The sequence below is a fragment of the Colias eurytheme genome, chromosome 11 (genome assembly GCF_061535395.1).
Source record: "Colias eurytheme isolate Ceu_HAF_F1 chromosome 11, ilColEury1 Martin Lab GWU primary, whole genome shotgun sequence".
Classification (NCBI taxonomy): domain Eukaryota; kingdom Metazoa; phylum Arthropoda; class Insecta; order Lepidoptera; family Pieridae; genus Colias; species Colias eurytheme.
The window spans coordinates 6,001,885-6,017,047 of NC_142990.1; the positions used below are offsets into that span (position 1 = coordinate 6,001,885).

Here is a 15,163-nt window from a genome sequence, read left to right on the forward strand (position 1 = left end):
ATAATAATTATTTCAGTTCAAATATTTGACGTTATAAGAATCTTCATCGTGTAAACAGAAATCTCTTCATATTAAGAATAACTAAATATTACTATTTAAGAAATCCAAAATAGAGTGTAACTTTATTTAAATGTGTTTTTAATCAATAACATAGAACTGTATGGCGAATTTTCAACGTTATTAAGGAGATGTTATTAAGGAAAGACATCGATGCGTTGAGGTAATATGGGCGATATAGATCCTAAGCGGTACTTAAACGTGATCGCGTGCACAGTGTCGTAATGCACCTGCTAATTGTGTTCGATACGGTGTGAAGATCAGAAAGTGAAACGTCAAGTGATTTGCACTATATTCGAGTCGAGCGAGTGAGTGACGCCCGTTGAGTCGGAGCGCGGCGCGGCACACACTGGGGCGGGCGGCCACGGCAACGTTACGTCAGTGAGGGGCGAAAGTCGCGGCGGGCGGCCGGGGGGGGAGGGTCTGGGCGGGGGCGCGGGGCGCGCGGCGGGGCGACGTGTTCCGAACTGCTGCATCCTCGGAGCGCCCATCCTTGGGCGGTTGGGCCAGCGCAGCTGAAAAACGTGCCATCGTCGATCGCCCCCGCGTTTCTCTACAAGAGTAATGACGTCCTACACGAGTTGAATTACTTGCTGCACTCTAAACGAGACTGTCTTCCACTAACTCGTTCCTCTTTAAATAGCTTTCAGTACTTTAGTGATAAAACGAAAAATTATTGAAATATATTTCCGTATGGTTTTTTTTGAGATCCATTAATATAATGGATATAAAAATGTTCTCTGAAAAAAGTCATAGGTCAAGTTCACTTGATGTGACTAAAAAAGGGTCCTTTACTTAAATAGCATTAAAGTAGATATGGCTGCGAAGTGCGAACTTTTTAAACCAACCTGGTTAATTAATGGCTATTTAAACAAACAATAAAATTTAATCAATTTATTTATTTGTCAACATGGCTATGGATAAAGGTAATGAACATTTTGGGAAAGAGTCATGGATAACTGTGTTCGTTTCAATAAAACAACATTTCTACATTTTAAAGTTTTATTTTTCTTTGAAAAATAAAAAAGAACAAAAATTAAACTCTAAACATATGAAATACTAATAATCTTTACACATTTGGCAAAGATACGTTGAAAATAATAATAATTCTAGACTTTGTATATGTTTACGATATTAACTTATCAATAGACTCTCTTATTAATTAATTGTGAGGTAGATGATTTCAATAGTCTTCAAAAACTTATAAATAACTACACTTCTAATCTAAATTAGACACTTAAAACCCGTATATGTAATACCTAATTTTATTTATCAGTTTAAATGTAATACTACAGCTTATTTCTAGAAATTGTATGTGTATTAATATTCAGAACACTTCAGAAGGGACAAAAGATTAAGTTTAAATAATTGCGTATCACTCAAGTAACTCAACGCCACGCCACCAGTGTCACCAGAAGCATTTGTAAAATACATAATGTGATTCATACAGCTTTGTTTAAAGAAAATAAGTACATTTTATAATTTTGAAAAATCGATTGGTAATTTTATATTTCGATGAAGATATAATTCTAATTAACAATTGCACGCACGCTTAATTTAAAAAGCAATTTAATGTTACAGGACCAGGCTATATCTTATAAGTTGCGTATGTTTTACAATCCAATTAAATTTAACAGATCTGTTATAGTGGAAGAGCTTATCAAGTGTAATTGTAAATGTGACACGAATATGTTAATTGCTCCATCAATTAGACAAAAGTTTTCGATAACGTGATAAAGGACTTCCTTTAAATTTAAATTCGTGTGCATTCGGCGTGTCCCCGCGTGAGTATGATAGATAATTACTTACAGGAATAGATGGTGAAATTTTGTTACATTTAGGAAACAAACGAGTATACTTTGCCTCTATAAATATAATTTGGCAATCAAATTATATCATCGCACTCAGGACAAGAACACTATAATTTTTTTAGGGAATCAAAAATACTACATTGCCTCTTACTATATTTTTATGAAGTTACTTGGAACTTCGTCGTATATAGGCAGAAATAATCGTAATGACTAGTTCTTAGATAGCCTGAAATACACTGATAGTAGAAACAATCCATCTATTACATCAAAAATGCTTCAGTTAAAGGCTATCGGGAACGACAAATACGGAAAAATGTAGATAAATGTTTTACAAAAAATTTTAAAGATTCCTGCTCCCATTGAGTGATTAGGCGTGAGTAGTGTTAACGTATTTTACACGTGCAAATATTATTTAACAACAATTCTAAAAATTAAATTTGTATGCTAATTAACAATTCTCGCTTTTTCTTGTGTAAAATTACAAGGAATAAGTAAATTTTTTTTTATTTGTTTCCTTCGCTTGTTCTCTTGAACTCCATAGAAATCTTAATTTACAGTGTTATTCACTACAAAATACTCATAATATTTATATTAGGTACTGGGAAAAAATAAGATGTTCTTAAGTACCTGAGTGATTTTTACAATAATGAAACAATTTGAGCAAACGCAATATTCAAATATTAAATCATTGAATTTAACACTACGGCAAGTTATTGAATAACGGGAAAAACAATGGGTTTTACTCACAGATATAAAATAAGCATCGAGGAAACGAACGAAAATAGACCAAAAAATTATATAATTTTAAGATTTCCAAAATATTGGTATTTTTCGAATCAATATTTCATTAAGTCTCTGAAAGTAAATCTGAATACATTTAAATAAAGATAAATATCCATAATTGTGTTTATTTGATATGAAATCTTTAGTCAATAAGAGTATATTTGAATTTAAAATGGAAAGATAATTGTAGCAACACACATGTTCCTCTAAAATGTACATAATAATTATCAACTACTGGAAATAGCTTAGCCCTTATTGTTGTCCTATTATCCTTTCTGAAACACGCGATTTTATCAAAATTTTCGTCCGTTGCCTTTATTTTATTCCTGCTATCTGAACATATTATGATAATCAAAAAGTGCTTTATAAATGTTATTTTTCTCTTTGATACGTCTCTTCTAGTATCCGTACTAGTACATTCTTACAGAGGTATTTACAGTACTTTAGTTAAAATAACATTTGAACATTCGGTGGTTTTATCATTGTCCTTATTATTTCAAAATTAAATAATACCTTACAACTTAAATTATAAATCCTAAATGACATAAAATTGGGCGTAATATAACAATAACATATATTAAAAATAGTCATATCATAGAGACACACAACTTTGGGTATAATTATTTTGTAAAAAATTAGAGTATAAAACACTCGAACACATAAAATTTGTACTACGTTACGTTTTTAAACTTAAGTCATAAAAGTCTATAAGTAAAATATTTTTGTACTTTATGTATTTGTTCTCATCAGTCTTGTACTTAAATACAAAATAATATTTTACTTGTCTTTATTTAATGAGGTAGTTAGATTTCGTACTAAGGTTACATGACACTTAAACTTATAGAAATATATCAACGTGATTATAGAAATTCCGCTTTTCTCTCTTATCGGTGCAAATGGGATGAGTCTTCATAACCGACTTCTTTGGCCACATTTTTTTAGAATCTTGATGAATTAAATAAGTGAATACCGAAACGTTAAAGATTAATCGAATAAAATTTTCACGATACGTATACGCATCGTTCTTAAAACAGAAAACAACGTTTAAAATTCTGCTTAATAGCTAACTTAATAATGTTGGAAGCCGGTTATACAGCATCGGTTTCGGTATTATTGCGGGCTCTCCTCTTGGCTTCCTTGAGAACTGCTCGAGTTCTTCGACTGTGAATCGTCTTTCTTCTTCTCCACCTAGTGAAATAATTATAGTTTATGGGTTATTTAAGGTTTTAATGAAACTATTCTAGTAATCTGTTATGATGAATTACGTTTTAAATTATATTAGAATTAAACGTAAAATCACGAAATTTTAGTGAGGCCTAGCTGACTAGCACATTTTCTGTCCAGTCGAAATCGGATCAGATAGTTTGTCTAAAATACGTATCATATCATATAATATATGACATATCTTATATTTAGAAACAATCGAGACGTTTACAGGGCAATCTGCAATAAGATGATCCTCGCTCTTGCAGTTGTGACATCTCTTTGGTTGTGGTCCTATGCTGCACTTGGCTGCAATGTGATTGGCGAACTCTCCGCAGTTGTAACACCTGGAACAACGCAACAATTGTATAAATTTCAGAATTGGTTAGTTAAATGTTACCTTATTAGATAAATGAATTTGGTAGCTTAAGTGATATTTTATAAAAAAATTTAGTGGGCTTATGGTCATATAAATCAGTTTTTAAAGTGTGACATAACCTTATCTTGCTTACAATAGTGTGGCTCTACAATTATTATTTTTTGCAAAACCTATCGATCCTTTGACAAAATGGAATATTAAAGAAGATCAGGGTAAATCCCTTCCCTATCTTTCCAAATTTGCAACTGTAAACTTTATGTTTGGTACTGGTTGCTTGGAAGAAATTTCTTTTGATTAATTTGGCGCCAATTGCTTCTAATATCCTGGTATTGTAAAATTAAAAATTGTGTGCAATAAAGAATATATAACTAACTATACTATAACTAAATATTTTTGATTTTATAACCTTTTATGCCACATTTGCATATCCGTTAGCGTTAATTTTGAGGTTAGTTAGTTGATCTTTCTCAGACACAGCTATGAATTTAAGACAGACTATGAATTGAAAATATATAAACATAATATAGAAAACATACCGTATCTTTCTAAAGCGTTTTTTAGAAAGTGGGCGTCGGTGTGAGCCCTGGCAGTCCACAGACGAAGGTCCGGATACACGTGTCGCTTCTAGCCCTTTGTCCGACTCTTTACATTCGAATTCAACCACTTCTTCATCCCCAAGTGACCGAAAGCCTGACATTTGTATGACGCTCTGGAAGAACAATATATTATAAGGAAATATGTAGTAAAGAGCACGTGGTAGAGCAACTTTAGGTTAAACAGGTTAAAATTTTTCCCTGTACAACTTTATATCTATATACATATTAATAACACCTAGTAAGTGTACAACCTCAATACTTTTTATCTAAACCAAATCTTCAGGATTGAGAGAAAAAACTGGCAACACAAAGGTAACTAAGAGCAGTTGATGTTTATAAACAGGTCGAGTCCATTTGCCTTGCTATGGTAAAAGCATTTACACTATTTACATTCAAATTAAACCAATTGAATACTTTCAGATTCAAGAAGCAGATTTGTTATCGTAGTCATTAGTGCTAGTTCTTCAAGTCAATTCATAGAGCATGGTGCACGTGTTTATGTGACAGCAGTGACAACACACCCTAGTGGTGTGTGAGAATATATTCTATTCAAACGTGCCATTAGATCTAAACTACAGAAATTGCCTTTTTGTTTTTCTAGCTTTGATATGTACATTGCAAAGTATTAATATTCACCTAACGTAACTTACTTTTTAAAAGCTATGATTTTTGAAACCCTTAAATATCTACGTATTTTAGGTGATTTAAATAATAGTCAAAACATTTATGAATGAAGTCAATCCATACATTTATCGGGTTTTTCTTGTACTCTAAATAACGTTATCGTAACCCTGTGCCCGATAGAAAAATGAAGTAACATTTCATGCCAATAAAATGAACCTTATCGATGCTCAATTACATACTTTTGCCTTGTTATTACAAAATGCTAGCTAACGTGCTTGCAGTCGACCGAAGTACAAGTTTAGTGGCGTAAATGTATATAAAAAAAACATCCGGACTTGATAAGCCGAACAAACAAATAAGCTCACTATCAGGTCAACCGCTAGATACGCTGTGTTTTGTCAACGGGCTTCTTACTCTTACGATTTCTTTTAAATAAATCAACTAGAAAATAGATACAAGATTCGTGATATGATGCAATCTCTCAGTTCTATGTTAATAATATACCTACTAGTCTACACACTGAAATTGAATGGAACATTTAATCAGCCCGTGTCGAACGACTATTTCGTACACGTTCCTATTGGACTTTTTTAAACTTTAAAATGTGGAACTTTTTAGAATTAATAATTTAATCATATGCAAAGATAATTAAGGAACAAATAGAATTTATAAAAAGTGCTCATAATTGTTTACAGAAAATTAATATTTATTTAACTATATTTTTGTTAATTAGAATATTAAAAACTTATGAGGAAACTGATAATAATCGGTACTACAGAAATAACACGGATTAAGGTGTAATTGTAATGTAAGATGTTATAAGTGAATTAATTCTCCTTCACCAAAATGGGAGATAACAGCAATGAAGCTTTCAGGCACAATGCTTGCTCAGAAACATTTCATAACCAAGCTCAACAGTTCGAAACTTCAGGCCTGTTTTTTTATTAAGTTGCCATGAATAAAAGTAAAATCAATCAGTAAATTCGTCCGAAACTTTTACATATTATTTATTTATTTATTACAAAACAGAAGTTAATATTGTGTTGTGGGCAATTTTCGTAAAGCAGTGACATACAGTACACACTAGTGCACGTGCTAGTTACTAGGAACGCAGAATAACTTGGTGTATGAACACCTCCCTCCGGGATAGTAAAGTCACAAACCCTTCGCCACGTTGAACGACCGGCACCGACCGCAAGTAGGTACAAAATAGAAATATTTTGTTGCAGGTATTCTTGTAAGCAGCAACTTTCACACACGTGCTACACGTGTTACTAGGAACGCAGGATCACCTGGTGCACGAACACGTCCTGGCCGCCATCCTCCGGGGTGATGAAGCCCCAGCCCTTCGCCACGTTGAACCACTTGCAGCGGCCGCGCCGCGTCACGCCCGTCACTCCGCCGCCGCTCGCGCTACCCGCACCTGTAAAAAACACACCTTTTGTCAGCCAGCAAAAAACCCTTTGTTACGCATTTCGAAAATAAAAAACGCGCTTTGTATTAGAATCTACGCAATTTGTATTCAGGTAAAATAGAATAAGGAATCAATTCTATATCGTAAGAACATGTATTATACATGTCAAGTACAACATTTATAAACTCTCAGCGATTCTTCACTAAATAAATAAATTTATACGCGGTTGTTTTGTAATAAATATAATACTGTTACCCATATAACATTCCTAAGGAATTTCAAAACTGCTGTACATTATGAATAAATTAAATTGTTCTGTCTAATATAAATAATCAGATATGAACTTTCTCCATAGTATTCGACAAAACAGGGCGATGAAACAAATAGAAAATGCGATCAAAAATTCAATCCATCTTAACAAAATATTTAACATCAAACAAACAAAGTTATGTCCTTCTATTAATTGTTATTTTCGTGGCTCTATTCACTAAATGCATATTGAGAGCGTTCTCAGAAACTATTTTAAATGAATATTAAAACGTAATTGATTTTTTGTTAGATTGCATTAAGTGGATTGTCCCCTCTTTTAAATGCATACACACTAAGACATTTTACCGTTTGGAAATCTATTAGCAATAAATAAGGGCCCACGATCGTTTACAGGACTACGAAAGGGTATTACTATTCCCCTTATCGGACTTCTTCACAAAAAATAACGTGGGAAACGAATGAAAGAATGAACTCTTCTTTTTATGTGTAGATATCACCAAAGCTAGCTGGTAAGGTTAAAGACCTCATTTCAAGGGACTCAATAATACCAATACCCACTTTTAATTAAGCGCCGGGGTAACACACAACGTGTCGTACCTTTGTATTCAAATAGTTTTAAACATATTATTCATATTTCTTAGTATTGATGACTGTACTTCCGGATATTTTGACTCAATTATTTTAATGGCACATATCCGGGCCAAAAATAAGAATTCGTATTAAGCTATAATTTTCTTGATGACTAATTTAAGTCGATAAACGTGAGTAAGATTGTATTTATTTTAAATAGTATTTAGTCGGTTAATTGTTTGTTCGGGTCGGTCGAGACTCGAGAGTAGAGTGGCATCTAACTGAGATGCCACTCCATGCATTTCAGAGTTCAGAGAAGTAGCCGGCGGTAGGTAAAAGCGACGGCACACGTGGCACCGACGGGGACTAAAGAATGTGCGGTATTTAGGTTGCGTTTCTGGTACCTCTTCATTCATTGCCGTAACATTGCACCGTGCGTTGCGTTCCGACACCATGCCGTATACTATGCCGATGCCGGCGCTCTTTATGACCAATATTTACATTTTACTCATTTGTTCACATTTATAACGTCAACGTTTATTAGAATGTAGAAAAGTTAGATAGTTTTATTTTACAGTTTTCTCAATAAAAATCTTTTTTCTATGTTTCAAGCTTAGATATTATATTTCACAAAAAATTAAATTGTTATCCACAAACTTTTGGTGATAACATATTATGCGGCATTTTAGTAAATAAAAAGCTTATTTATTAGATAGGTATCCATAAAGAGAAGAAATTATAAACCATGAAAATTACGTTAGCAGCAATTTGGTTTAAAACGAATAGGGCGTGTTTAATTTGAACAACACACAAATTTCATTCACATACTTACATTAACATCTTAAGTGGAGTTACTCACAAACATTTTCTCCTACTATCGTGTTGACCTATGGACTTAAAGGAGTAATATTTGTACAAAACATTCCAAAATAAAGATCTGGTCTTGTCGTAAGGCAGTTGTACACAGCCTTTGTGGAGAAAGAAAATACCACTACACTGCATTTTTAAATGTTACTAAACGGGCTTTAAGAAAATTAACATAATTTAATGCAAAAATACATAGCTATTCAAATACTTTCTACAACGTCTTTATTTTATTAAACTTTACAAAGTAACGAGCAAAACAGAAGCTTTTCCTTGTCATCTGTGACATGAATAGCAGTCAATGGGGATTAAGGTATAAAAGTTCAAAGATTGTTTTGTATCATGTAGTACCTTTGAAAGAATGTGTGTGGAAGGCAAGTGCATTCTGGTTGCTGGTAGCAGACGCACCCGCGTCGTGTTGCGGCTATGTTTACTCAGCGTGGTGCGAGGTGACGCGCTCGCGCCGCGCCCGTCGTCGTATATAGGGTTGTTATTTGGAATTAACAACTTTTAAGATTTACACATTTTTATCAAGATAATTATTTGAGATAAAAAAAATGTTATGAGTTACAGTTCCATCGGGTTTCTTCAATTATTAAACAATTTTATACCAAACAGTTAATTTTTTTAAAACTTTGTGTCAGTAAATATGTTTTTGGTTAAATATTTTTTTCTCTCTTTATATATTTTACAGATTGTTTAAAGTATAAAATTTTTACATAGTTAATTTAAACACGGTTGTTATTGATTAATTGTAAAATTCCATCATCATTCGCAGTATCTATTTTGTTTACTTTCTGATGTCGTTACTTTTTAATGGTTTTCTTGTTTACTTTGCTGAAGCCTACAATTACTATTATGCAATTTATTCGGCAAGCGGAGAATTTGGAAATAATGATAAAAACATCTCCTTTTCAGGTAAAATGTTATGAATACATTGCTTTATTAATAACGCTCTACCAACGAAACTGATCACATACACTTTACATGATTAGTCAGTTTGTAAATTTATAAAGCTGTAACAGCCCTACATCTACTAAGCATTCTTATAAATTCACACAAAACCCGTGAAAGTATAATAACATGGAAAACTTAAATCGCGTCCCCAAATACATTTGATCAAATAACAAATACAAGGAAGTCGTGACGTTTCCAATTTATTACTTGTTCCTAGCGATTACCTAAACTATTTTAAAAGCAGAGTTAATTTAAGCTCGACTTATTTTAAAATCAGGAAGGGAAACACTGCGTGCTTCGAGTATTTCTACCACAACTTATGTTGCCTCCTGTGCGCACGTGAGTTAGCTCTTGGCTCTTAGCTCTTTTGCTCAATTGTGAAGCAAAAACTATTATATCAGCTATTATTTTGCGTTTACCACCTGATTGGTTAAATGTTTTTACGATAGGGAAACATTAAAACAAAAAAAAATAACCGTTTATTTTATGGTAGAGTTTCTGAGAAGAACAATATAAATACATACATCACATGTTTATTTTTTTGTTAGCTTGCTTAGATAGATAAGTAATAAATATAAAATAATTAAATTTAATTAGGTCTAAATACCTAATCTATCAATGAAATCCAAATGTGCCGCTTGATCTCTATTAATTATACTGCTCTATACAAGGTGAAGATCTAACTTTAGCGGTCACATATTTTCACTAAAACCGAGGCGAGGAGAGGCCGGAATGATAGTTATTTGATAAAGCCCAGCTAACCAACTTGCTGGAACATTTATTAGTTGTTATGTGTGTAGAATATTATGGCAATACTTATAAAGGAAATTAATAAAATAAAAAACAAGACGTAGGTACAAAGTGATGACGTAGGTTATTTTTATTGATTTCATCTGATATGAATAAAAACAAACGCGCACAATTTTATCTTTCTAAGAAACGTGTTTTTTAGCTAAAAATGATTATTCAGTATTTGAGTGATACGTACTTTAAAATGTTGTGTCATTCACTAGTTCTGTTATCAATCGCAGGTATGGAATTCAAACATGAATCATCGTCAAGTGGCGCGTACTCTTCGGGATCTTTTGCTTGGAGTGAAAGAGATAGTTAAATGTGCCACCATTCAGATTTAATTGACTGGTTACGAACTCGGACCCTGCCGCGGCCGTAGGGACGTAACGTTACTTAACATCGACTTTCTAAAAATTCCAAATGTGTAGTTCTTAAGTTACTCTGTATGAATAACAATTCTTTTTTGGAATACCCTGCATTCGTTTAATCTGAATGACTTACGCCTCACGATCGAAGTATTACAACCGCTCAATACTTAATTTAAATTCAATGTATACTCAGTCACGATGCAATAGGGGATATCCATACCTTGACTTGTAAACAATAAAATTGTAAGCGATAACCGAGTAGAATGTCGATACGACTCTCCAAACCAAAACATCGGTATGTCAACGACAAAAACACGTAGTAGAGTAGTGGTGGGGATCAAAGATTATAGTCCTTCGAAAATGCAGTCGACCTATAACGCACACACGTTTCTTTGACTCACACAAATTTAAAGAGCGCCGAATTCCTTAATAATTTAAGCTCTATTGCAAAGAAATACAGTTCATTGGTTTTGGGCATAATGCGTTCGATGTATTCACACGGCGCGACCGCGATGCTAGTAACTTAGAACAGAAACGTAGAGCGCTGCTTGAACACAGTAAACAATTCTTCGGTTATTTTTATTCCCTTTCTTGAAATAACATTAACGTTATTAAACTTATTTATCAATAAATACGAAAATATGAATATATAATACAAGTAATAATAACATTTGTAATTTAAGTTAAATTACTTTAATATTTAAAAATATCTTTGGACAAAAAATTATTTATGTGAATTAAAATGCATATTTTATGTGTTTAATTAAAAATAGCCAATGAATATCTCAACAATATATTAATATCAAAATCTATATTAAGAACGTAGAATGTATTTAATTCATTAAAAACATGCACCCTTTGTAATGGAATATTTATAATTAGATATACGATGTTGTTGATTAACGTTATACTGGGTAATGGTACGCATATGTGCGACATCAATGAACGAGACATTAACCTCAATTCAAATATTATCAGTGTAGTAAACAATTTCTAATGTTGACTTTCTGTGCTGCAATTTAAAAACAGATACATATTTAGAAAGACTTGTCACACATAAGATTAGTTTTGATGAACCTAATAATATTAATTAGATTATATAAAATAAATACACAAATAAGTTGTTTTACTCTTATTTAAAATATATGAAATAAGAAACAAAAACTTACTCGAAGACGGAACTGCATTTCCGCTCGTGCTTCCGCTCATGTTAACAAAAATATAACAACATGCACCATAAATATCACCTCCGTTTACAATCCATCCTCTTTATTTCGTAAAATCACTATTTACATCGAGTTCATTCAACGTACTCGGTAAATTAAAAACAAGTTATCAACTATCAAAATGAGTGGAGTGCATGAGAGCGGACGCGGAGAGCGCGTGCGCGCGGAGCGGCAAACGGCGTGTAGGCCGACAACTCGACTCGACTGCAACGAAAATAGTGTCGACACTCGGCGCGCACTGATGCGGTCTGTCCCTTCCCGGATATAGCCAAGCAAGTAGTTTTTAAAATAGAGAAGTTAACGGAACGTGTACGCTGCCCGAAAGCGCCGGCTGCTTTACCCCAATCCAAAATGTGTCACTTGTAGGCGAGGCGCAATGTGGAGAACATTCCTAGCAGTCGTAAGATACGGAATACCACACTACAACAACACGCCTCCCGCCGACCACTTCCATTCACGCAATACCAATCACTATTAAATATGCAACTAATGAAGCTAGTAAACAAATCCAATACTTTGTACCAAATTAATTTACTTATTTCTTTTTTAATAAAATAATAAGTAGAGTTTGAATTTAACATAGTTCATTTAATTGAAATCATACTAAATTACCTAATAACTATCATCACATTTTAAGAAAGTGTTTTGAAGCGAGGCAAAAATAAATTATTTGGCTTAAAAATAACATGGCTAATTTTTAGTTTAATTCAATTTCAAATAAAAGGGCTAAACGTATTTAAAGCAAACATTTAGTTGCTCGCAACCAAACTGTTAAACTTTTAAGGAATAAACGGCAGATTAAAATGAGGTGAAGTATTTTCACCTACCCCAAACAGAAGGAAGTCCCCTCATGGACTTGTCAAATTCTGACAAACTTGCTCGTCAAGACTATTGTCGCTAATCTAATCCATGAATGATTATACAACAACAATGGTTCGCGCATAAAAAAGAAAAAATACAAGTTTGGAAAATAATAAAACTCGACTGATTGTCACGTTCACTTTCACCCCGTATATTCATTTAGCTAGTTAGAGATATTATTTTTCGATACGCATAAATGTAAAATAAATTAGATGAACTAATTTAGGCAATTGTAGCTCGCTCCCCTTATAAATAAGTGGAATCTTTACTATTATATCTTAGATATTTTGTAGTCGGTTTATAGTATAGTGTACATTATTATAAAATATTAAGTATCTTATACTCCTTCATAAGTTTTATTTATTTTTAACGACGATTTATAATGTTCAAATTATTTTATAATGCTTAATAAAACCGAATAATTAATAAATCCAGATATTTTTTTTTGTAAAATTTAATATCAATCGATTATGTTATTGCTATATTGTAAAAAAATAAGTCTGACTAAAGAATGGACACTTAGAGCTCTATCATAGATCAAAATAAGAGAAATAGTATAAGAAAAACGATAGAAAACGGTAATTAATATCTTTTTACTGTATGTAGTATATAGTATTTTTAATATCATTTATTAGTTTACAATCGAAGAAATTTTTGTAAACATTATAATATCCTCCAAAAGCAAACATTGTCCAATGTTTTCTGGCCACGCTAGGTATTTTTCTATTGTTTAAAATAACGTTAACGATAAATATATAAACTATTAAACATGCTCTATTAAAAACAGTCATAGCGAACTTTATCTATTCATTAAAGCCCTTTGACCCAGTTAACTATAATGATAAAATTATTACATACTATTTCATGAAAACTAATCATGACTTACACAGATTATTCTCGACATATATAGAATTGAGTCATTCTAAATACTCAAAGAAATTAGTAAAATATAAGCGAGTGTTTTTGTGGTTAGCTAAAGTTTACGTATAAAATGATTTCGGAATGTATTGAGTAAAATTAGGGCATCAGAATTTACATAATATGTTTCAACCAATTTGCCCGTTGCACCTGCATAGCGCAGCTTTAAGGAAAACTTTAAACTAGTTGAGCAGGTTTCACTTACAGCATTTGCATTTAACTTTCAAAGGTGTAAGTTTCAACAGAAAAGATTAACGTATTATCTATTTCCAATCATTTTAATGGAGGTAAATTGAAAATGTCGTCTTAGTTAACGTTTACGTAATATCGATCGTGCTTTTAAAACCTGGGATATATTCATCAATCTATTTAAAGCGTTTGAGAAAATTTGAATTCTAATTAATAAGTGTAGGTATCTTTTAATCTTTTTTTCTTATTAACTAGTCGAAAATCGAATTTTATCCGTTTTCATAGGAAGTATGAAATATTCAATATTATTTTACAAAGAAATAAAAAAAATCTAGACCTTAATACGGTAAAAGCTTAAAAAGCTCACTAGCGATTTGTGTGGTATACTGAACTAACTTAAGCTTACTAATTTTGCCATAAACTTAGTTCGTTATTCAATGTGTAGATGGCGGTTTTAAAATGTTTCTATTGCAAATGGAGTATTCTAAATGTCTGTTAGATGGCAGTCTCATGGCAGTATTTTACACTGCCATCTAGTAGAGAATGATGGAATTAACGCGATCAATATCAAAACATTTACTCTTTGTAGTAAGTTTTGAGGAAAGAAAAATCACCCTTCATGAAATATATTATTCACTTTGAAATGGGGCGGTGCTAGGGGGTGTTGCCTTTTGTATCTACATTTTAGGTATTTTATAATATCAGGGGAAATCTTGTGAGCAAGTAAAGAATTTTATGTGGATATTTGTATTGTAAGAAGTGACTGAATGTAGAAATAATTTACAAGAACATCTTTAAGTTAAAAATAGACATAAAGATTATTCGTACATTTGGTTTCATTATTCAATATCAAATATTAGTCGTAATTATATTTTCTGGGGATAGAGCTAATCTTTTTTAAGGTTATGTAGAGCAGTTTAATATAACCCTTTATCCTTAGTTTTTCCATTTTCCAATCCTTGAACATTTTATTCCATAAACATTCATACATAAATAGATGTTCCGATTGAAATCACGTCGTAAATATAGCTAAATAGGTAACTGTTTTATACTCTGTTATATTCATCTTTGAATTTTCATCACTCAGTTGTTGTAATAATGATATTAATGTATACTTGTACGCTTTGTATGTTCTATGAGTACAATGGTATTCATATATATAAAATAAATAAATAACTAATACAATAATATATGAGGCATTATGTTCATACTATGGTTTATTTTCTTGTTATGACCGTTAGTTTGTAAACTTTCACTGAATTAACATCACGTTTAAAAAAA

At 32.2% G+C, this 15,163-nt stretch overlaps 1 protein-coding gene across 1 annotated transcript; it reads right to left on the reverse strand.

Moving 5' to 3' along the window:
• Positions 1-1,047: 1,047 nt before the first annotated feature.
• On the reverse strand, positions 1,048-12,255 carry lin-28 (protein lin-28 homolog). The gene is made up of 5 exons (XM_090107450.1): positions 11,858-12,255; positions 6,746-6,876; positions 4,770-4,942; positions 4,087-4,201; positions 1,048-3,839 (listed from the first exon to the last, which is right to left on the reverse strand). Exons 1-5 carry the CDS (start codon positions 11,895-11,897, stop codon positions 3,762-3,764), a joined length of 537 nt encoding a protein of 178 aa, XP_089963576.1. The 5' UTR covers positions 11,898-12,255; the 3' UTR covers positions 1,048-3,761.
• Between the last annotated feature and the right edge of the window lie 2,908 nt (positions 12,256-15,163).